At 31.5% G+C, this 26,579-nt stretch overlaps 1 protein-coding gene across 1 annotated transcript; it reads left to right on the top strand.

Moving 5' to 3' along the window:
- Positions 1-485: 485 nt before the first annotated feature.
- LOC139500370 (uncharacterized) lies at positions 486-26,579 on the top strand. Its single transcript, XM_071289113.1, has 10 exons — positions 486-540; positions 2,895-2,969; positions 4,019-4,051; positions 11,811-11,849; positions 12,969-12,998; positions 14,142-14,198; positions 22,076-22,138; positions 24,296-24,397; positions 25,182-25,312; positions 26,230-26,579. The coding sequence occupies exons 1-10, from the start codon at positions 486-488 to the stop codon at positions 26,515-26,517; spliced, it is 873 nt and encodes a 290-aa protein (XP_071145214.1). The 3' UTR covers positions 26,518-26,579.

Below are 26,579 nucleotides of genomic sequence, written 5' to 3' on the forward strand. Positions count from 1 at the left end.
TGAAACTGTATAATTTAACACTATCTATGTTTATAAGAAGAGGTTTCATGAAAATTTTGATCGGTTTTATAATGGTACAAACGTAAAATAACAAAAATTCTGAACTCCGGGGAAAAGTCTCGAAGGAAAGAGATCAATCAAAACTCAAACACATCAAACTAATGGATAACAAGTGTCATATTTTTTACCTGGCATAAGGATTTTCTAAACCTGGTTTTAAAACTAGCGATGCCTTTCACTTGTATGAATAGAATTCATTTTATTGAGAACGATTTGTAAACAAAAATGAATACCTTAGACTTCTTTAAATCAAGAACAAATATATCAACATTAATATAAAATTTTATAGTTCTAACTATTGATTACTTGTTTTACAACGTGGTAATGAATTTCATTGAACAGTTACGTAACCAAAATGTATGTAGATGATCTACTGACATGTATAAATAAAGTCTCATTATTACAACTAAGAAGCTCCTGGCATCATGAAAATCTCAGCATTCTTAACGGCAACAATTCTTGTTTGTGTTGCAAGCCAAGGTAATATTATTGTTTTCAATTTATCAATATATTTTTGCAGTTAAAGATGAAATGTGAAACTGGGTTGTATCTATAATTTTATTTATCATAAGAGAGGTGCCCTATTTTTTCGTTTAAACAGAAGAAACGAGCACGTTTTGCCATTCACATATCGGTTCGTGCGAAGCTTTTAATTTAAAAATAAATATTGTTTTCGGATCACTCTCTGATTTTAAAATGTATGAACGCTTTTTAAATTATGAAGACACTACAACAGGCCAAAGCAGTTGTTGGCAGCATAACATGACCTTTATTTTACTAGTTTTAGTAATTCATAAATTTAATTAATGTCAGCTTTTTGCAAGTGTGTAAATAAAAATTCTCATGTGTTTGAGCTTCGATTTCGCCTTTGGTTATAGAATCTCTCCGTTTTGCGATTTCATCTTTTCGTTTTTTCATTGTTAATTTACTTTTGTCTCGCATAGATAAAAGTTTGAATCCACAAGCCTGAACACAATTTAACTAATTGTGCTGAGATCATTACAGATTTTATTGGTGTGTCGGGATGACGTTATAATAATAGAATAAAATTGTACTAACTTGGGATGGTGATCTGGTGGTTAGGTGCGTAGGAAAATGTCCATAAAAGATTAACAGTTTGTATAGTAATAAATGTATACAATTACTATGTAAAAAAGAATAATTTTTAACACTAAAGTAACATTAACATTCCCTTATAGTATTCAAAACTCGCCTCTTTAACACCAATTTAATTTATCAGTAGCTCTATGTGACAGTGTTCTTGACCAAAGTGAAAGTAAATTTGATGAATTAATATCTCTGTTTGTCATGCACGGCCGTAACTGCTTTTGCATAACTATAATTCTTATTAACTGTGTGGGAGTATCATTAATTAGTTTATACATATATACATATAATTATATGAAACAAAATACATTCTATCATCTTTTCTCATAGTAAATTATGTCAATAAACATGCATGGGCGGTTCTCATATGGTGTGATTTTTTTTTATCATGTGTATCACTTTCTTTATCGTTGTTACATCATAACAGATCCTGTTAGTAGTGATTATGAATTTTTGTTACGTCACAGTATGTGTGTGGTGTTGTATTTTGTTCTAGTTTTTGTGGTATTATGTGGATATTTGGCCTCTCCTTTTACTTTACTTACATGGGATAGAAGCATATACTGTTGTAATTGATTTCATGGAAATTCCAAGTCGTTAATACGCTTGTACGTATAAATTAAACAACATTATCACATTCAAAGATATTTTGCAATAATGAAGATCTCTGTTATCATAACTGCAACAATTCTTGTTTGTGTTGCAAATCATGGTAAACAAATCAGCTTTTACATTTTTTTTTCTTAAATCTTTTGAATGAATAATAATAATACTTACATTTATATAAAAGTTAAAGATAGAAGTTAATACGTAGTGATTTTTGTCTGTAAAATTTTTGTTCCCATAATAACTGTAAATGAGTAAATATAACGAAGTCAAATAATTGTCAGAACTCGCTTAATACACCATATTCTTTCTTGGTAAGTCAAAGTAAGATTATTAGTAGGATTTGATCTAGAAAACAATTCTGTCTTTGTAAAATCAACCACTGTAACAATTTGACATCTCATTTCAAACATTTTTTAATTAGTGATATGATTCTTCTTTAATTTATTTAAAACAGATTATAGTTGATAATTTAGAAAGAAGAATAGTTCACAAAATTCTGTTTTTCAGTTGTTGTATTTATTCAACGAAATACAGATAGTTCATTTAATTTACAGTTCTGTTTTAAAGTTTAAATAGTTTTACATAATTTGTTTTATCTAAATATTGGCAGGTTTTGTTTTTCCTGATAGTTACTAAATTTGCCGAAACATAACTTCATTCAGAATAATAATGATTGAAAAAAAATGCGAAATGTACTTTAAATTCTCTTATCTCTCGATTTAACTCTGTTTAAATATGAAAGTTCAAAAGAGTGCATTGCCTTTGCATGCCGGTATCGTATACTATTCTGTTGGATTGAATTTGCTGAAATATTTTACCTCTTTATTTTAAAATATTGTAATTCAATTGTTATATATTTAGCAATGTTTGTTCAAGCGTTTATCAAAGAGACGAACATTTATTTGTAACCATTGTTTTATCAATTTATATGACGTCCTGCCTTTAGATATTCCAGCCATGTGATTGGTATTTTCTTTCTCCAATAACATGGCCAGTGGACGTTGGACAACCAACAATCGATCAATCCAATAACATGGAATGCAAAGACTTGTACCATGAAGGTTATTTCCGATATCAAAATTATCATTATCATTATTGATTTCTGGTGTTGTTATTAGTTTCAGCATGGTGGGGAGGTAGTAGAAGTAGCAGGTCGTCACAATCCATCAGCGGAAGTGGTTCCAGTCGGTCAGGTATGACATCCACTTTCAGAAATGTTACCATCCAGAATTTGTGAACATTGTATTTTTGCTCATTTTGCAATTAAGATAACAAAAAAAGTTGGTTCGTATAGATATTTTTTTTATTCAAGAACACATGAATTAGCATTGCTTTGCAAATACCTTCGTAGCTTAAAATTATTTCAGAGGTAAATGTTTTTTCCAACCCCGAAACATCATCTTTATTAATTTGATAATGCTATTGAATGGATGATGTAATGTAATGCTGACTTTGGACATTCACATACCGAATGTGGTTAAACTTGTTTGCTGACGTCAAACCTTCCACCTAAGCTGGGATTGTGTTGTAACAATACAAGAGAGGAACATACTATAATTAGAATAAGCACAAACAAACTAATTTAAAAACAAAAGACACCAAGTACAGATGTAAGAGTACTCGCAGTTACTGACAGCGAGGTCTAAGCAAATAACAACTTATAAAACAATCAATGTTTCTAAGAATTAAATATCAATCGGTATATATAGATATTTTCCTTAATAAAAGCCAGTTCACTTAGATGATATGTTACCTACGTTCGGTTATACATCTTTGATACAAGAAACAGCGACGAACGGATAATTAAATGAGAAAACGATATATTAAATGATTAAACTAAAACGATATCAAACACATATTCTTTTGTTATTCGACTGTCATACAAGTGAGAGGTTTAGCTAGCTATAAAACCAGGTTCAATCCACCATTTTCTACATTAGAAAATGCCTGTACCAAGTCAGGAATATGACAGTTGTTATCCATTCGTTTGATGTGTTTGGACTTTTGATTTTGCCTTTTGATTTTGGACTTTCCTTTTTGAATTTTCCTCGGAGTTCAGTATTTTTGTGTTTTACTTTTTGTTACATATCCATCTTGTTTACAACTGAATGTATGACCTTAAAATATGTACTCTTAGGAAGTTTTAATGAGTTCGGTTAAACGGTTTACGCGACTGTTTTATAAGAACTTGTCATGGAAGTACAATGTAATTGTTTTAATTTGTTGAGTATTTTCATTTTAGGATGGGGATGGGGAAGTAGAGATTCAAATAGAGGTAAGTGTATTCTACATTGCTTTTTATGTCTGTTTTGTCATAGTGTAACTTTATATGTTAGCTATTTGTGTACTGTAGAATGTTGTTTTACAAGGTGTAATACTCATTGTTCTTCATGGAACTTCGTATGTCATGGCCGGGGAATCGCTGCATGATATTCAATCAGAGAAAAGTGTTTTTTTGAATGCTCCATGTTAACTACCATTAAGTCAGAAAAGTCGACGCAAACATTGAAGCAATAAACTAAAGTCCAATCGAGTTCAAAATTAATGTTATTTTACTCACCAAGATTCAAACGTCGATACCTTAATTGATTTAATTTATGATATTTGATTTCCGATTAAGGTCATAAGGAAAAACAATCTTTTATAATTACAAAATATCAAAACAGAAATATCTTTCCAGTTTTAAAATCTTTACGACATGTGTTTAAAATGGAGACGATAAAAGTTATATCTTGATAAGAAAAGTGACCAATTGTAAGAATACAAATGACTTCAAACTTTTATGTTTTTTTTTTTAGATCAATAACTTTCGTTTAAAACATTTTTCTGTTAAGCCATTGATAACACAGAATTCGCAAATTCAATATCTAAGTGATACATAGTTTCTCTGACATCAATCCAGGATTAGTAATAATCACTATGACAAAGAAAACATTTTCAGAGTTTTTACAATGGAAAAGTAAAATATAAAACGATCAATCATTATAGATATTACTCCTAAAATTCAGAAATAGGTTATTTGACTTTATTCATTACTTATGAAACATTACAGACATACAGAAACAGAATGCTAAAAATGCTACAAATATAGCATGATGCATTAAACATTTATGAGCTAGCGAGTTTTTCTGAACCTTTATGATTCCTAGCATCTTAAGGGCATCCGATACAGTTTCTCGATAAAATGTCATTTTTATAATTTTGTAATATGTTGTAGGCCTTGGCGAGTTATAAAATAAAACACAAAATAAAACATAGGTCACCGTGCTTGTTTTCGAGAAAATTGAGGCTGAAAATTGGGGATTTGTGCAATTTTGTAAAACAATTAGGCAATGTTGTAAAATTTTTGGAGCAGATATTTTTCGTCGTAAATTATCAAGATCGGGTTCAATCTGAAGCTGTGATAAGTGACAAAAAGGAAAAAAATAAATCACTATACGAATATCTATACAATTATTCAAGCCTTGCTTGACATTGCAGACCAGATGCTCAAAGTGGTATTTTTTTAAACCTAAAAAAATGGAAATAAACTGTTTCTGAAAATGTCATTTTTATAATTTTTCTGCATAAACTGCATTTTGTCATGCTTTCTGCAAATATCAAATAAAAAATATAGGTCACCGTGCTTGATTCCATGATAAACGCGATTTATCCTAAAAATTGCGTCCCCCTTTGTAACCTCAACGTTAGCGCTAAAGTGCACGACGTCGCTGGCGGACAATTTCGACGTTATCTCTGCAAATTACCGGCGACATTTTTTAGATGTATACATATTGCTTGTAAAGTACTATCTATAAATTGGTTATATTGTTTCCGGAAATAAAATCATGTGAATAACAAATACCTCTCTCTGTTTGTGGTCTAAGTGAGAAACATCTCAAGAAAAGTTATAACGGACTATTGATGATTTTTACGGCTTTTAAAATTAAGGACTCGGCAATTTAGAACTTGACATACAGGTACATTTACTGTACACACTCGTATATTATTTCATACCGAATGTTGACCTCTAGATCTGTTTTGTTTTGTTTGGTGGGCTGCTGTTTCATTACAAATATTCCTTAAAATCCTTTTATTCACGTTTTAATCACTGAGAAATCCGTTTTTGTTGATACGAATTAAAAGTTCACGTCGTTTGGACAGTAAATCAAATTTAGCGCGCATTGCAATTCGAATTAGAATTTACGTTAGGACGTGAAACATTTCGAATGCGAATTAAACTAATTCGAATTACGTGTGAACTCAGCATTATCCTGCAAACGGAACTTCTTTTTTGTACATAAATTGCAGAACATACATTAGGCCGTTACTTTTTTCGTTTGAATTGTTTACCATTGTCATTTCGTGACCTTTTATAGCTGACTATGCAGTATGGGCTTTGCTCATTGTTGAAAACCGTTCAGTGACCTATAGTTGTATGTCTGTGTTATATTTGTCTCTTGTTGAGAGTTGTCTCATTGGCAATTATACTACATCTTCTGTTTTATGTGGTCAGAAAACAAAAGTAAACTCTTATAAAGGAGAATCTTCAATTTCCTAAAGAATGCTCTTGTCCATGTATAGATTAGATCGTTGGTTTTCCCGTTTGAATGGTTTTACACTAGTAATTTTGGGGCCCTTTATAGCTTGTTGTTCGGTGTGAGCCAAGGCTCCGTGTTGAAGGCCGTACATTGACCTATAATGGTTTACTTTTTTTAAAATTGTTATTTGGATGGAGAGTTGTCTCATTGGCACTCATACCACATCTTCCTATATCTAAACAATGAAACTATAACTTTGAAATTTTTGATTTGGCAAAACCGAATGGATTAGATGCGATTAAAATCCTTCTCTCATAGCGTAATTTTATTGGTAAATAACTTTTATATTTTTTTCACCATAGCACGTACATAAAATATCGCACGTCTATTGCTCTGTCTGTCCTTCCGGTCCTTCTGGTTAATTACATTTTTCAAGTGAACAATTCTTGCCAACTTTTTATAAAACTGATATTGTCTGGACACGTTCGAAAATCAGTGCCTATCAACTATTCTTTAAAAGAGTTATGCCATTTGGAAACATTGATTATATTGGAAATTGCATTGTATTTGCTGTCATCCCGTCATTTCTTTTATATATTTACAAAACATATAAAGAACAAAATAAACAGCTGCGCTACGAGCGCATGATACGCCCTTCGTGTTATTAAAAAAACATTATACATGTTTTTAAAATAACACGGGAGTTGTACAGGAAGTCATGCTAAGTATATCTTGACTCATTCATTATTCTTGCTCAATAGTAAGTTTGTATATCACAACATGTTTTATATGATTCCCAAATTGAAGCTCAATAAAAGTTCAAAAACTCAAAAATGAATTAAAGAATCATCACGAAAAAGTATACAGATCTTAAGAATAATTTAACTAAAAAGTATGTGAAGTTTTATGCAATAATTATAAATAGTTTCTGAGATAAGGCGCGACATGTGAAAACTTAATATTTTTGTCATAAACTCAATAACTCTAAAATCAAATTTTGAATCATTCTCAAAAAGTATATACAGATCTTCAGATTAATTTAAATAAGAAGTGTGTGAATGTTTAAGCAATAGTCATAAATCGTTTTTGAGTTACAGTGCGAACTGTGAGAAAAAACTGTTTTTAGTTACAAAGCCCTGTAACTCAAAAAGTTTACCAAAAATTAAACAGATCGTTTGACCACCATGACTGAAAAAAACAACCATGTGAAATTTGGATAATATGCTGTTCCATGTTTACGACGGACATTTGTTAGATAAAATACGTGCAACGTTGAGGAAATAAGAACTTTGTTCTTTTATATTAGCGGCGTGTACCTACTTTTTCGCTATTAGTTTTAAAATATCATTGGTTTCCTGTGCTGCAATACAATGTCATGGATGATGAATGATAATAAAAATGATAATTGACATGCATGATATTAGTAACACCAGAAGGGTTAGTCGTTTTAGATTGCTCAATTAACATTATTTTGTTGAAGATCTGAAAGAAACAGTAATTTGTTTTATTTCTTATGATGACATTGTTGTTAGACTGTTATCCTGTTAGAATCAAATGCACTAATATTAATGGCGAAGACGTTAGCATGCGGGAGAAACAGAAATTGGAGCATCGAAATTCCACATTACGTTTCTTATTACGGAAAATTACACGCATTACGTCCCGCAAAAAGTGACGTTTTGCGGGAATTCAAACGCTTAACGTCGTGCCAAGAGTTAACTCCCTTGAAACTGTATCGGATGCCCTTAAGGATACATAACTACATGCGAATAACTTTAAATCAGAGAATAATAGACACAAAAATAAACAATGGTTTTACGTAAATGAAACAAAGATATCAAGAACACCAAAGTAAAAGCTGAAATTTTTTAAAGATAATAACATTTTCAATATCGGTCCTGGTATTATACCGAGACTGCCATATTATCCCAACGCGCTAGCCGATGCCTTATATTGGTCAATGGATGACAACAGAGCCAATATTGAAAAGAAACATGTTGAATCTATGTATTATAAATTATACAAATGCTTGAAAAAGTAGAAAGCCATGTTGGTTCCATAAATTAATTATCTACGTAGTTAAGCAACTGTATTACCAAATATAACAATGTTATACATAAATGTGATTTCTTATATGATAAACAGAATGTAATGCGTTCAGTACCATTTGAGGATTTCATAAAACATTTGTCCATAAAATATTTCTGTAAATAATTGCTGTAGACTATAATATGTTATTGGGCGGAAGTAACTGCTGTAGACTATGGAAAATGTTATTGGGCGGAAATAAGTCCGAACATTCAATTTCTGACTCTATGCACCGGCATTATTATGTGTCCGTCAAATAAGTAAAACAGTAACGTTTTATTGTTTTATTTATTAATTATACTTTACATTCCAAGTTGATAAAACAGTTAATCGCTTTAACTTTTATTTTATTGCATGTATCTATATTTTCCGGGAAACAAAATGTAATCGATGTTCTTGTGAAAAATAAAATCACAAAAATACAGAACTTCGTGAAAAATTCAAAACGGAAAGTCCCTAATCAAACGGCAAAATCAAAAGCTCAAACATGTCAAACGAATGGATAACAACTATCATATTCCTAACTTGGTACAGGCATTTTGTTATGTAGAAAATGATGGATTAAACCTGGTTTCAAATGGTGGATTAAACCTGGTTTTAAAAATGGTGGATCAAACTTTTTTTTTTTTTAGAAAATTACTCGTAATTTTCAGTCCGCTGGTTGGTTAGCCGCAAAGTGACAGACATCTCCTTCAATTGACAGAAAAAACGCATATATACTATTAAACGAGAAGACCTCATTTCGTGTGTCGCTTCTCTTCCTTCCACAATAAAATAATCATCATGCCTCTGTGTCCTATAGGTACCATACATAGTCGCATTTGTCATCCATTCTTACGATTATTCAGTTTGGGTTATTTTGAAAGAAAAACGAAGAAAAAGGCATCCGGATATTGTTTCCGTCATCAGACCGACTTTCAAGTCATATCTTGAAGACTTCCGATTTTAATTTTAAAGAGGGGGTAAAGGGTTATTTTCGTGCAATATGTTTTGATACTTTTTATTTCAAGTGCAGCCGTGAAAAAGGTTCGTTATTCACCGTATTTCGTGAAATCGATAAAAAGATCAACGTGCAAGAAATTTGTAATTGTTCGTTCATCGTGAAATGGCAATTTTATTTCGCGTTTTTCCGTGTAGATACCCCCTTTACTCCCTCTTTAAGCATACTTTTCATAATTACTCGGGGACAGGAACGGGCTAATCATGTTTGCGTTATTCTGCATGTATAATATAGCAGTGATCGCCGTGGAATTGATAGTTTTAAATAGCAAATACGCTTTATTTGAATTATATTTATATGTATGTTCATCAGGGATGGGCACGATTACTGACAAATGTAATCGATTAATAATCGATTACATGAAGGATTTTTGTGCAATCGATTAATAATCGATTACTCAAATTTTAGTATGTAATCGATTACAATCGATTACTTTATTAAAAGTAATTACATTACTTTTCGATTACTGTCAATTACATACTTCAATATTTCAACAAAAAATAACATGAGTATAACACAATTATATTGCTCAAAATTTGTATAGTTGAAATTAAGATCTTTACCAAATGCATCATTCAAAATATTGTTTCTAAATTATAAGTTAATAGCTATTTTTGTAGATCAAATCTCTTGATGAAGATTAGAAATATTTAAAAAAATTTGAAATTTTGACTTTCAACATAAATGAAAGATGTAATCGCATTGCAATAACCACTTATTTATAACTAAAATTTTTTTTTAAATTTAGCTTTCTTACTGACTTAGGTTAGCTTTTTTGTTTTTACTCTTTAAAATTTTGTTTTTATCACATTTAATTATAATGTTTAAGGAAATATAAAAAAAAAGTAGAATAATTAATCAGTTCAGCTAATTTTTAAGATCAAAATTTATGTTATAATGACATGCATGATTTAAACCTTTTGTTTGGATAACCACCCTAATTACAGATTATTTAACTGCCACTGGAGTACAATTTATAACCTGGGACTAAATATTGTAAATTTCCTTTTTAATAAGACATAAGATAATTGAAATAAAAACAAAGTATGTTTGTTATTGATTAGAAGACTTTGATCATCTCATTAGTAAAAGCAAGAATGTTGTTAAGATTTGTTAAGTTCTTCAATCAAATTATTATACAAAATATATAGTGTCAAAGGGATACATGTATCTATTTCTAAAAATAATTGCTATGCATTGCCATTGGTTCATTGTTAAAAGGATTTTGTGTTCTTTTTTAATTTAATTTATTATATATATACATGTACATGTATATCATAACATTTAGGAAATCAACTGTTTATCTATTCTAAGCTTAAATTTCAACTCTGATTGAAAATGATGTTTTCAGGAAATTTAATACAAATAAGCTTTATACTACTTTTAAAAAATGTAGTACAGAACTTAACGAAAGACAGACACATTTCTTATTTAAGATCTCTTTTATTATTTCAAATCTCTTTTATTATTTCAAACTATTTTCTTGTTTTAATATTAAAGCTCTTGAATTATTGACAAGCACATACATCCATTTGTTTCAAAAGCTAGATATAAAGTAAATTTAGGTAGGGGATCTGGGTGCTCATAATGCAGCTTGAGACAATAGATAGAAACAAGGCAGTTGCTTAACTCTCAAGTATTGCTGATGCATAATATTTTATCTGTACTACAAAGTGATAACATACATATTTTCCTCTGAAATAGGTTATTTTTCATCAACATGATCAAACTATTTTACTAAAGTAATCGAAATGTAATCGAAAAGTAATCGATGATTACATCCAATTTTTTGCTGTAATCGATTAAATTACGATTACATGTTATCGAAAATGTCTTTGATTACAGATTACTGTCGATTACTTGATAAAATGTAATCAATTACAATCGATTACGATTACAGATTACGATTACCCCATCCCTGATGTTCATAGTACACAGAAACACAAAAATCATGGAGTTTAACAGAAAGCAAAAAAAAAATGACTGTAAAAAAGGGAGAGGGCTTGAAATATTTGTCCTGTCTCCAAGTGCCTATGACTGAGGTTGATACCTTTTCTGATATTCTCCAGACATAAACTATTTAACAAAAACTCATCCTACTCATCATTTACATACTTTCAACCAAGCTCTAAATACCCGCGATTTCGCGGGTGTGTTCTAGTGTATATTTAATAACACATTCAGAAATTGCTTATAGAGGTCACACCCTCATCATTGATTTATCACTGATTGATATAAAAAAAAAAGAGGTTTCATACACCAGCAATGCTTCAATATGTTTGATTTGTCTTTTTAATTGATTTGAATATTTGAAATTGTTGGGGGGTATTGCATGTCTCGGCTGCCCGCACTTAGCAGAAATCGATCAAAGTACATATTGGAAGAAACGCTGATTGATTTTTTGATAACTTAAATTTCTTTTTTAGGGAATCCAGTGCCAAAGCCAAAACCAAAGCCTTCAAAAGGTGAATAGTATTGACACAGTATAGAGCATTCACGCATCTTAACAATACTTTTCATAACATTAACAATTAATCTTCCCTTCTTTAATTCGTGATTAATTTTGTGTATCTTATACTGACATTTTAAAGCGTACCATTGAATTAATAGGTCTGCTATATTGAATGTGAAGTTTAATCATCTGCTGAATAACTTCCTTCTGCAGGTAAGTTACACCTGTCACTGACATTCCGAATAATTTTGCCACTTTTTGTTGTGGTATTCCTGATGTGGATAATCATTATTGGGGTATAAATTGTTTCAATAAAATTGTCCAATGGTTCCGTCTAATAAATAACATTGCCGACATGACTTCTAATATAGTGACGGGGTATAATGTAAGGTTTATCTATTTGAAAACCACTTTCGATGAGATTAAAGAGTAACCGAAGGATGAAATACTGTTTAGGTCTACCTATTGTCTATTTATTTATGTTAGACAGCTCATTATATGAGTTATCGTTCTTTAATTGCAATGTTTGGAAACTTTGTAAATTATTGCCTATTAAGTTAATTGCAAAATTTATTAGCCAGACAGTCTGAAACTATTCTTCAAATCAGTCAACATGGCTGAAATCGTTGATCAACTTATTTGAGGAGGTATTGCCACAAACGACGTTTTTTACTTGTATTTTATTATTGAATTAGGTGAAATCATGTTTAAGTGTTGTTGCCACCAAACTACGACTTTTATCTAATTTAAGCAGACGATTGATTTTATGCAAAAACTTTAAGTAGATACAGGTTAACAGTCAATAACAAAAAAATGAACACGACAATTAATACAAATGTCATTTCGAGTCCTATTCGGATTGGTTATGTCTTATTAATTATTTAAATACAATGAGGAGGTATTTCAACTTATAACTATTTCATTTAACACATCATAAACAAAACAAATTGAAGTCCTTTATTTAGACCCTCTGTATTTTATTAAAAATTCAAACACATTGATAGTTATATAATTAAACATTCATCATTTTATTGATTTTCTTAAACTTACACTGCCATACAAAATTGAAGATAAGACTAATACACCAGAGCAAAAATAACAACAATACTACTAATTTTTTTTTATTCTACAGGATGGCTCTGGTCAAGGAAACCAGACAGCAGTAAGTAAATATAACAATCCCAATAACTGAATATTTAAAGTGATTAAAGCGGGTTGGTCACTATCAAAGTTCAAATACCCTATAAGAATAAGTTGTTTGACATTTTTAGACAAACTCTATTAACAAAGGCTCATCAACGTCATGTTTGATGTAACCAACAAACAAGCACCAATTATAAATTGGGTCTTGATTATTAAGCAAAGTCATTACCAAATGTGTGTGTAATATGCAAGTAGGGTTCTAAAGCAGATATTTGTAGGATACGATTTAATCTCCTCTTCTGCTACATGTGTTAGACATACTAAACAAGATATGTAATTGTATGTCTTATAAAGAGCGTGAGATGTTCCCCCCTCGTCAACGGAATTTAGAATAAAAGTTAATAGATTTCAGAAATCTCAAAAGTATGTCTTGAATATATTGTACTTATAAATGCGGTGTTCATTTAATATAAATGAAATATTCAAGATGCACATGATGTTGAGCATAGTCAAGTTGTTATATATTTACAAAAACGGTCACCTTTGATATTTTAAAACTACTCATCGCCTAGCAAATACGTCTTTACTTTTCGTATATTCTAGTGTAAAAAAAATAATACATCAGCAAGAATGTTATTTAACGACTCACCAAAACATCCAAAAACCGTTTACTGTGTTTGAGTAAAATGAACGTAAGAAAATTTCATAATTTTATAATCTATACACTCAAATAAACAAAATATATATAATTACATTTTTGTTTCGAGGCTGCTTTTAGGTGCTGGATTTTCTCTCTGTATCGAAGACCAATTTGTGGCCTTGTGTTGTTTTCTGCTCTTTGTTCGAGATCTTGTCTTTTTTACACATTTCCCATTTCCATTTTATATATAATATAGTATATATTTAATAACACATTCAGAAATTGCTTATAGAGGTCACACCCTCATCATTGATTTATCACTGATTGATATAAAAAAAAAAAGAGGTTTCATACACCAGCAATGCTTCAATATGTTTGATTTGTCTTTTTAATTGATTTGAATATTTGAAATTGTTGGGGGGTATTGCATGTCTCGGCTGCCCGCACTTAGCAGAAATCGATCAAAGTACATATTGGAAGAAACGCTGACTGATTTGTTGATAACTTAAATTTCATTTTTAGGGAATCCAGTGCCAAAGCCAAAACCAAAGCCTTTACCTAAACCAAAGCCTTCAAAAGGTGAGTAGTATTGACACAGTATAGAGCATTCACGCATCTTAACAATACTTTTTCATAACATTAACAATTAATCTTCCCTTCATTAATTCGTGATTAATTTTGTGTATCTTATACTGACATTTTAAAGCGTACCATTGAATTAATAGGTCTGCTATATTGAATGTGAAGTTTAAATCATCTGCTGAATAACTTCCTTCTGCAGCTAAGTTACACCTCTCACTGACTTTCCGAATAATTTTTGCCACTTTTTGTTGTGGTATGCCTGATGTGGATAAGTTGTACTTTAAACAATAATCTGAACTAACCCTAAGAGTGAACTGAGATATTCTGAACACTTGGCGTCAGTCGTCAGTTCACTGTCACAAACATCTTCTCTGAAACTACTGTGCTTATAGGAACATTGTCCAATGGTTCCGTCTAATAAATAACATTGCCGACATGACTTCTAATATAGTGACGGGGTATAATGTAAGGTTTATCTATTTGAAAACCACTTTTGATGAGATTAAAGAGTAACCGAAGGATGAAATACTGTTAAGGTCTACCTACTCTCTATATTTTTATGTAAGACAGCTCATTATATGAGTTATCTTTCTTTAATTGCACTGTTTGGAAATTTTGTGGATTATTGCCTATTAAGTTAATTGCGAAAATTATTAGCCAGACAGTCTGAAACTATTCTTCAAATCAGTCAACATGGCTGAACTCGTTGATCAACTTATTTGAGGAGGTATTGCCATAAACGACGTTTTTTACTATTATTTTAGTATTGAAATAGGTGAAATCATGTTTAAGCGTTGTTGCCACCAAACTACGATTTTAATCGAATTTCAGCAGACGATTGATTTTATGCAAAAACTTAAAGTAGATACATGTTAACAGTCAATAACAAAAATAATGAGCACGACAATTAATACAATTGTCATTTCGAGTCCTTTTCGGATTGGTGATGTCTAATTAAGTCGCCAAAACGGAGTTTTGGGGACTTATTGTTTTTGTACCGTTTCTTATTATGTCACCCGATCGACAATGTCGGGTGACATATTGCTTTTCCTCTGTTTCTTTTTCCCTATTATTATTATGGCACCCTCAACGGAGTTGGGGTGACGTATTGTTATTGTTCGTTTATTTTTGTCTTATTATTATGCCACCCGATCGACAATGTCGTGTGACATATTGCTTTTCCTCTATTATTAAGTCACCAAAACGGAGTTTTTGGCGACTTATTGTTTTTGTATCGTTTCTTATTAAGTCACCAAAACGGAGTTTTGGGGACTTTATGTTTTTGTTCGGTTTCTTATTATGTCACCCTGACGGAGGTCGGGTGACATATTGTTATTGTACGATTCTTTTTTTCTTATTCTTATTCCGCACTTTTTGTCCAGCTTAGTTCTCGGAACTGAATGGACCAATGTTGATGGAACTATAACATAATGTTAATCACCATGTGTAGTTTTGCACCTGACTTTGGAATTAAAAAAATGGCTGCCATTGCCATGGAAACAGCAAAAATGTGAAAAATAGAAATGTGTTCCAATTTATATGAAACTTCTATGAAATTAAGAGACCCATGCACACTTCAACATGGTACATTTTTTTTTCAACTGGGGGGTCTCTAGACATAATTTGAGGGGGGTGAATTTTTCATGGAACATTCCAGAACGTAAGTGTTAAACTAGTTCTACCGACATTAAATGTTATATAATTGTATATTATCATGGGAGAACAATATGCAGCAGTAGTTTGACTTTGGAATTTTTAAAAAGGCGGCCGTTACCATGGAAACAGAAAAAAATTCAAAAAATATCAAAATGCTCCAAATTCATTGGAATTTAAAACAGAAGATAAAAAATCTGCATTTACTGATGGACGATTTCGAAATGGCTGCTGTTGAGTGTCAATTTGCAGACCAGGGTGACATCTGCTATTGCTTGCAATGGCAATTCTAGTTATTATTATTATTCTTATTTTTCTTTTTCTAACCCCTTAAACGGTCCTACCATTTTCTTGGAAGGAGTAGAGGATGGAAATTTTATATTTTTTCTGGGTAAGGGTCTGCATCATGGGGGATGCAGAACCCAATGTCCATGATACCAGGGTGTCATCTTGGCATAATTAGGGGGCTCAAAGATGGGTGGGGTCAAATTTTTTTTACATTTCCTAAATTTTCTGATGTATGTAGAGTAGATGGAATTATATATTCTCTTATGAATATTTAGAGACATATGTCTGCTTCAACTTGGCACTAATTTTATTTCAGTAGGGGGTCTCCATGGCATAATTTTAGGGGGGTGAATTTTCATGGAATATTCTAGAACATCAATGTTAAATTTGTTCAAGAGACATTTCATGGTATATGATGGTATATAATTATTGAGTTAACAATTTGCAGCAGAAGTGACACTTTGGAATTTTCAAAATGGCCGCCGTAACCATGGAAACAGCAAAAATAAGAAAAACATCAAAATGCTTCAAATTTAATGAAACTTAAAACTAATGTTGACTAACTTGTGTAGAATTGATTTTTGAGTTTGGAATTTTCAAAATGGCCGCCGTAACCATGGAAACAGCAAAAATAAGAAAAACATCAAAATGCTTCAAATTTAATGAAACTTAAAACTAATGTTGACTAACTTGTGTAGAATTGATTTTTGAGTTTGGAATTTTCAAAATGGCCGCCGTTACCATGGAAACAGGAAAAATATGAAAAAATTCAAAATGCTTCAAATTTAATGAAACTTATAACAAATGTTGCCTAACTTATGTAGACTTTACTTTTGAGTTTGGAATTTTCAAAATGGCCGACGTTACCATGGAAACAGCAAAAATGTCAAAAAAAAAATCTTCTTATTGATTGAAACTTTACACACACCTTATTTGGCATCAATGATACCGCAGAACAATGATGTGGGGTCCGTTTTGGTGACTTTTGTGTTAGCATCCTAACACAGGATTACTTGTTATTATTATTCTTATTCTTCTCTTTCTGACCCCTTAAACTGTCCTACCATTTTTTTGGAAGCAGTAGAGGATGGAAACTTTATATTTTTTCTGGGTATGGGTCTGCATCATGGGGGTTGTAGAACCTAATGTCAGTGATACCAGGGTGTCATCTTGGCATAATTAGGGGGGCTCAAAGATGGGTGGGGTCAATTTTTTTTTACATTTCTTAAATTTTCTACTGTATGTAGAGTAGATGGAATAATGATTACTTCTATGAATATTAAGAGACACATGTCTGCTTCAACATGGAACTTTTTTTATTTCAGTAGGGGGTCTCCTGGCATAATTTTAGGGGGGGTGAATTTTCATGGAACATTCCAGAACATCAAAGTTAAATTTATTCTAGACACATTTAATGGTATATGATGGTATATAATTATGGAGAGAACAATTTGCAGAAGCACTTTGTCTTTGGAATATTCAAAATGGCCGCCGTTACCATGGAAACAGCAAAAATATGAAAAACTTCAAAATGCTTCAAATTTAATGAAACTTATAACTAATGTTAACTATCTTGTGTAGAATTGACTTTTGAGTTTGGAATTTTCAAAATGGCCGCCGTTACCATGGAAACAGCAAAAATATCTAAAAATTCAAAATAATTCAAATTTAATGAAATTTATAACAAATGTTGCCTAACTGATGTAGACTTGAATTTTGAGTTTGGAATTTTCAAAATGGCCGCCGTTGCCATGGAAACAGCAAAAATGTAAAAAAAAAACAATTTCATATTGAATAAAACTTTACACACATGTTATTTGGCATCATAGAGTCTGCAGAACAAATGATTTGGGGTCCGTTTTGGTGACTTTTGTGTTAGCATCCTAACACAGGATTACTTGTTATTATTTTTCTTCCATCTAATTTTGTCCGGCAGTTTTCTCAGAGCCAAAGGAACCAATCTAAACGATGGTGCACTATAACAAGGAACCCTGACTTTCCAGTTGCAGTGCAACTTTGGAACTAAAAAATGGCTGCCATCACCATGGAAACGGGAAAATGGTGAAAAAATATAATTTTGGAGTTAGATGAATTGTTTGAGAATGCTTAAGCTTAAAATCTTTAGATTTTAATAAAATGTAGGTGCCCACTATATACTGCTTTTGGATGATTTTGGCAATCATTGGAACTGCTATGTTGCCACGGATACCACACCAAAAATTTCAAAAATATGGAAATGCTCCAAATTTAATGAAACTTCACAGTAACGATGAGCAACATTGGTAGATGTAGAATTTGGCGTTGGAATTTCGAAAATGTCTGCCGTTACCATGGAAACAATGCAAAACAGGTCAAAATGGTCCAAAAATCTTAAAGTGGCATTTACTTTCTTAAAATGGTAGGTCAAATTGATCCAAACTTTGATGGTATGGTCCCTTCCATGTACCAATGTGGTATATGCCATTAAATTTTGGGAATGGTCTCTGTTGCCATAGGAACCAATCAAAATGTCAAAGATTTCACAAATTTCAAAATGCTCCAAAATTGATGTAACTTAACAGAATTGTTGACTGTCAAGTCTGCATGAGACTTTTGAAGTTGGAATTTCCAAAATGGCCACCGTTGCCATGGAAACTGCAAAATACAATTTTTTTCAAAATGCTTTGAACTTAATGAAACTTGATATTATTGTTAACTGACAAGTAAAGATGAGACTTATGACTTTGAAAATTTGAAAATGGCTGCCGTTGCCATAGAAATGGCTGCCGCTTAGTGGCAATAGGGGGAAGGGTGACATCCGCTATTGCTTGCAATGGCAAATCTAGTTATGTCACCCGATCGACAATGTCGGGTGACAGATTGCTTTTCCTCTGTTTCTTTTTCTCTATTATTATGTCACCCGATCGACAATGTCGGGTGACATATTGCTTTTCCTCTGTTTCTTTTTCCGTATTATTATGTCACCCGATCGACAATGTCGGGTGACATATTGCTATTCCTCTGTTTCTTTTTCACTATTATTATTATGTCACCCGATCGACAATGTCGGGTGACATATTGCTTTTCCTCGGTTTCTTTTTCTGTATTATTATTATTCTTCCACCTATTTTGTCCGGCAGTTTTCTCGGAGATAATGGAACCAATCTTAATGATAGTTAACTATAATGAGGAACACAAAATTCCGGGTTGCAGTAGGTCTCAAGACCATAAAAATGGCTGCCGTTACCATGGAAACGGAACAATTGTGAAAAATTTCAGATTTTGGTTTTAATGAATTATTTGGTGTTGCTTTAACTTAGAATCATTTTATTTTGATACAATGTAGGTGCCAGGCATATACTGGTTTTGGATGATTTTGGCAATCATTGGAACTATCATGTTGCCATGGAAACTACACCAAAAATTTCCAAAATATCAAAATGCTCCAAATTTAATAAAACTCCACAGTAACGATGAGCAACATTGGTAGATGTGCAATTTGGCGTTGGAATTTTAAAAATATCTGTAGTTACCATGGAAACAATGCAAAAAGGTCAAAACTTTGAATTTTCACAGAACATTCCAGAACATCAATGTTAAATTTACTCTAGAGACATTAAATGGTATATATGATTATGGAGGGAAAAATTTGCAGCAGGGGTTTGACTTTGGAATATTCAAAATGGCCGCCGTTACCATGGGAACAGCAAAATTATGAAAAACTTCAAAATGCTTTAAATTTAATGAAACTTATAACAAATTTTCCCTAGCTTATGTAGACTTAACTTTTGAGTTTCGAATTTTCAAAATGGCCGTCGTTGCCATGGAAACAGCAAAAAGTTTCTAAACGGCTACCGCTGGCCTGGCAATGGGGAAAGGGTGCCATTCGCTATTGCTTGCAATGGCAAATCTAGTTATTATTCTTATTCTTCTCTTTCTGTCCCCTTAAACTGTTGTACCATTTACTTGGAAGCAGTAGAGGATGGAAACTATATATTTTTTCTGGGTATGGGTCTGCATCATGGGGGTTGCAGAACCATATGTCCATGATACCAGGGTGTCATCTTGGCATAATTAGGGGGGCTCAAAGATGGGTGGGGTCATTTTTTTTTAATTTCTTAAATTTGCTACTGTATGTAGAGTAGATGGAATTATGATCACTTCTATGAATATTAAGAGACACATGTCTGCTTCAACATGGAACTTTTTTTTATTTCAGTAGGAGGTCTCCTTGGCATAATTTTAGGGGGTGAATTTTCATGGAACATTCCAGAACATCCATGTTAAATTTATTCTAGAGCAATTAAATGGTATATGATGGTATATAATTATGGAGAGAACAATTTGCAGCAGCAGTTTGACTTTGGAATTTTCAAAATGGCTGCCGTTACCATGGAAACAGCAAAAATAAGAAAAATTTCAAAATGCTTCAAATTTAATGAAACTTATAACATACGTTGCCAAGCTAATGTAGACTTGACTTTTGAGTTTTGAATTTCCAAAATGGCCGCTGTTGCCATGTAAACTTCAAAAATGTGAAAATTTTCAAAATGATTCCAAAATTGATGAAACTTAAAACAAATGTTGCCTACCATATGTAGAATTTACTTTTGACTTCAAAATTTTGAAAATGGCCGCCGTAAACATGGAAACAGCAAAAATGTGAAAAATATCAGAATTCTTTGAATTTAATGAAACTTCACACACACTTTATGTGGCATCCTGGATACCGCGGGACAATGATTTGGGGTCCGTTTTGGCGACTTTTGTGTTAGCATCCTAACACAGGATTACTAGTTAATTATTAAAATACAATGAGGAGGCATTTCACCTATATAGCTATTTCACTAAACACATCATAAACAAAACAAATTGAAGTCCTTTATTTAGACCCTCTGTATTTTATTAAAAATTCAAAAACATTGATAGTATAAATAATTAAACATCCATCAATTTATGATTTTCTTAACCTTACACTTGACGTTGATGAGCCTTTGTTAATAGAGTTTGTCTAAAAATGTCAAACACTTTATTCTTATAGGGTATTTGAACTTTGATGGTGACCAACCCGCTTTAATCACTTTAAATATTCAGTTATTTGGATTATTATATTTACTTACTGCTGGCTGGTTTCCTTGACCAGAACCATCCTGTAGAATAACAAAATTTATTAGTATTGTTGTTATTTTTGCTCTGGTGTATTAGTCTAAAGCCAAATACAAAACCACCTATTGGTAAATAGTTTTGACAATGTAATTATTATTTACGCATGTTCCAATTGTTTTATAACATTAATCGTCTTATCCTATATTCATAATCAAAACTATAAATGGTAACCTTATTACTCGAGCCTGAAAAAAGAAAAAAAGGAGATAAACAGTTACTTTGTTCACTTCCTGTATATGTTACTTTCCTTTATACAATGAACTGTTAAGTTCAATTTTCACTGTAGTATTTGCAAATGACAAGTTGTGTGCTAAGTATTTCTGTTTCAAACTTGATATAAATATGGGTTATAGATCTAGATAAACTCATCATAGATATCAGGATTGAAATTGTCTTCTCTAAACGCTCGTTACGTCTATACACAATTATTGATGATAGAATAGTATGAATTGTTTTGGTAAGTTGAAACACTCAAACACAGCGCTGGTACACAGATTCTTGATAGCTTCTCTATAACCTGTAAAAGAATATTATTGTTGTTCTTCATAGTGAAAGCTTAAGATGTTGAATGTTTGTCAATGAAATATAGCCATTTGAAAAAGACATTAATATATACAAGAATATTTTGTCGTATAGCGTATTAAACACAAAAGCTGCAGTTGCTCCACATTTTTTATACGTTTAAGCCTTAAAAAGATAAGTATACGGTATTGATATTTATGATAGCTTCACCTTGTGAAAATAATTGAGCCTTTTTCATTTATCCATGTCTTTATTTTTTCACCTAGTTTCTCCTATTAAAAACCCAAACTACATACCATATAAAGAGAAAACATTTAAGCATCCAGAAAGTAAGTATGTTATAAATGAACAGAATTTAAAAAATCGTATACGATTTCATTGCATTGATACATTTTCTGTAGTATAACGCAATGATTTGACTTTGTCGAAGATTCCGCCAAATATGTACGCTTGAACTTTTAATTTAGATGATTTTAGAGTTGTAAAACCAATTTTTTGGTAACGTTTCATTAGTTTAATTTGATGTAAAACAGTTTGCTTATATCTCAGTTTATGCAAGAACTCTTTTGGTAAGTCCTATTTAAGCCGTAAAGTTGTACATTTGCAGGACATTTTCACATGGCCATTCCGGTAAAGTTCGACTTTTTTCCCGAGCGTTATCAAGTGATGAGATTTACGAAAATAGCAGCTTAGAATATGTGCCAATATTAATAAATCTATAGCTTGTTTGTATTATTTCTTACATTGCCCCCTGTCAGTTGAAGATAAAAATGTCAAACAAATTATTTCTAAAGTATGCGTTTCATCTCAAACAATCGAATTCATTAATGTATCACTTTTATTTCGTTTGCAACTATTTGTCATAAAAAAAACCCAATGTTCACATGTCGTAACTGAAAGTTAGCCGCCATTTTGACATGTGTGAAAACTATAAATGCCGAACTTTGAGGAAGAATAAGACAAAAATCATAACCTACATTAAAATTCCATGTTAATGAATTATAATTTTACTTTGGTGCATACATGAAACAAAATAATATTCGACTGGAGAGTTTCCACTTATACGACATTAATGCACCAATATTATTTGTAGAATGTCGCTAAAGATGAAATTTGAATATTAAACATTTTTTTCAAGCATTAAGGCACTAACTATCATTTTCATGCACAAGAATGAGAAAAACAGATCTTAAATTTTTTATCAATGCCATTCTTAAACAACACAATCAACATATTGTTTACACATATCTGTAGATTAAGATTTGAAGTGAATTTACGTTGAAGACAATTTGAAATAGCCATAAATATACACATCTTTTTTTAACAACATAATAATATTCATTCATCAAATTTAAAACTTGCGTTTTTCAAATTTCAACAAGTCCAAGTTCTCTTGATTTACCCTGTTACACCCCACTGAATATCCTGGGAAATAAACAGCTGACCCAACTTTTTAATTTATAAAAATAATATAAAAAGATGTACAATTGTCCTATACAGAGACTAATTTATGCATAAACTCTTTTTAATTGATAATAACATTGGACATCTTGATTACTATCCACATCTTTTTTAGCCCTTTCGCGGCATATATAAAAATCGATAATATCAGCACGCTGTCTTTACAAAGCGAAACCTGCGCGTCATGTTTGAATTCAGAAACAATTATTTCTTGCCATGATCTTTACTCGTTTTAACATGGGTAGATATTATATTTGTCATTATTTTCCTACCGAGAGACATCGTTAATAATGTACAAATGAGCATGGGATGGAGCGGTTATTTCGAATCATTGAAGAACATTTAGTCTTAGAACTTTTGTTAATCAAGGCACATAAAGACACATTTGAAAATCATCCATGTTGATTTCATGTCGGAAAAAGATGTACGTTAATGTACTTCTAGAATGGTTTTATTTCACATCCATGTAACACAATCGAAAATGTCCATTTCGATATCATGCGTTGTTCATATCACAATTGAAGTTGAAAGTTAATTGTGACGCCAAGCACTTGTGCCAATGTTTTATATGAATAAGAACATGATTTTTTTTACCAAGCAAGCTCGCAAAGTAAGAATTTATTTTTCTTTTCATGATTTATGCTAATGTTAACATGATGGGTAGGCGTTATATCATTCTGATAAAAACCAGCCCCCACTTTACACTTGCGTTTGTATTTCTAATATACCTCCATTTACTGTTTTTGTCATAAAGTAAAGGGTTTTATTGATGAAATGCATACTATTTTACAACTTTGTACTTGTTTGTCTTTATAAATATTTTGATATGAGCGTCACTGATGAGTCTTATGTAGACGAAACGCGCGTCTGGTGTACTAAATTATAATCCTGGTACATTTGATAACTAGATACCATTGATTGTTTAAAAAGTGATACTGGATAATAATCTTATGGATTAAGTAACAATCTTACATCTGCTGGTTGTTAATCTCATTATATTTTTATAGATATACAATGTTTTTCAGATACAAAGGACGTTATTATAGCATTTGAAACTCACGGTGGAGAACCAAATCTAAAAATGTACAATGCAAAACCAAAGGGTATGAAAAAGGACCCGACAATAGGTACATTTATGTATTCTTTTAGATACAGAAATTTCAGGGTTGTTTGTTAATCATATTGAGAATAATAAGCCAAACAAACATTAGATTTCTTATAAGACATCTATTTTAAGAGGACCCAATGTAGTGTGCATTTAGCGATCAAGTAAATAAGCAGCTAGTTTGGACTCTTGCAGTAACTTGTACTTCAAACGCAGTACTTTTATCGATAAGCATATAATGGGATTTAATTCTAAATCAGAAACAGCAGTAGTGAACATGAAATGGATTAAAGTTGAAATATTGCATTGACACATAACCCGAAAAAAAAATTTTTTATTTGATAAAATTACTCTTTGTTTGAAGACAGTTTCTTGAAATTTTAACGGTTAAAAAATTACACGTAGAAACGAAGCAAACCTTATGAACACTACACGAATCATACTGCAGACAATAATTAAATACACATTATTTGTTTGTTAGTGGTATTTCAGATAAAAGTAAGCTTTTAGAACTTTGTTATGTGTATACTTCTTAAATCAAAATTATCTATCTAGCATAATAATAGTAATCAAAATTAGGGTTACATTTACTTTTCTTTCCAGTGAGTATTTGTGTCTAGACTGTTAATAATTTAATAAGAATACGAATGTCTAATTTGTTTAAAATTTAAAACTCAGATTTAAAAATAAAAAAATCATGTTCTAAGAGATATGAACTGCTAATTACTTTGTAATATTCACAAACATTGAAGAAGATATATGTAATATTTAGATGGACCGCGTATATTTGGGATTATTGTGTTTAGGCTATGGATTCAGCTTAGATCGAACAGATGCTCGTAAAACATTTAAGACCGTTCTGCCTGGTGTTGATTTCGATAGGGTAAAAGCTGGTACAGCGTCTATCACAAAGGAAGATGCAAGGAAATTGTTCAATGTAAGTGTTATCATCTTTTTATATATATCAAGATAATTACATAAATGTAACGTACTAAGTTTATATATTTCATGATCAGATTGAATATTATCAAAATAAATCTAATTGGAAGTTCTGATTTTTGTGTCATCTGCAACTTTCGTTGCAAAGACATTACATATATATAGCGATATACGCTTTTGGCAACAATTACACAATCCAACTTTCAAAGTTTTTATTTTTAACTATTTTTATACTCTAAATTCAGGTAACAATCGAATTGCTTTTTGAAATATTGCCCAAGTGTGAAACAAATTCAGGAAAAATGGAACATACTCACAAGTTATGTACCCATTTAAACTTTTCCTTAATAATTGAATACACTAAAATTGACAAATGATATGCATTGCAATTCAGACAACAGTGAATGTAGGCGACTCAAAGGGTTCTGAAATTCTTCAATGATTCTTTTGTTTTAATTGTCCCTGTGAACAAGAATACTATTCAAATCCTTGTTGTATATGAGACAATTTGACGATTGGGCAGGGCGGATTTTCACAAGGTGTTGTGATCATACACTAGTAATCAAATGAATAAGATCAACTGATAAAAATTTTAAGAAGATGGATACATTTTAAAAGAAAAAAAGTCTCGACTTAAATGGGTACCTTTTCAGTGAATCTCTGTGGTTACATCTTACTTTATGCCATTAAGGGTATTTAGTGTTGAAGGCCAGACCATTGAATTTGTCTGTTTAATATGTTTGGCTTATTTGTTATGCACAGATTAGAAGCGAGAGAAGGCTAAACTCCCATCGTCATTCGGTGTATATGTTGATTTGATTCTAATGCATTCAAAAGTGACGTTTTCTCAATAATTCTATATTTTCCAAAGGTTTACAGGCATGAATTGTATAATTGAGTTTGAGCACCTTTCAGCACGACGTTGACAAAATTTATCAACCAAGGGCTAGAAACAATCTTGGCGCTAAAGTTTTCGATAAATTACCAGCCAATGTAAAGACAGCTGTGGTTAATGCCCAATATAGAGGTGACCTTGGACCAAAGACCATTGGCTACATGAAGAATGGGGAGTGGAATAAAGTTAGCACTGAATACCTTGATCATAATGGTTACAAAAATGCCTCTAAGAATAAGATGAATGGAATAGTGCAGAGAATGAATTGGAATGCCAAGCAATTCGATTCAATGACAAAAGAAGGTTAATGAAGTAATGTTAACTGACAAAAAAGAGATATATGACAATAAAAATTCCATGAAAAATGAAA

The sequence above is a fragment of the Mytilus edulis genome, chromosome 13 (genome assembly GCF_963676685.1).
Source record: "Mytilus edulis chromosome 13, xbMytEdul2.2, whole genome shotgun sequence".
NCBI lineage: Eukaryota > Metazoa > Mollusca > Bivalvia > Mytilida > Mytilidae > Mytilus > Mytilus edulis.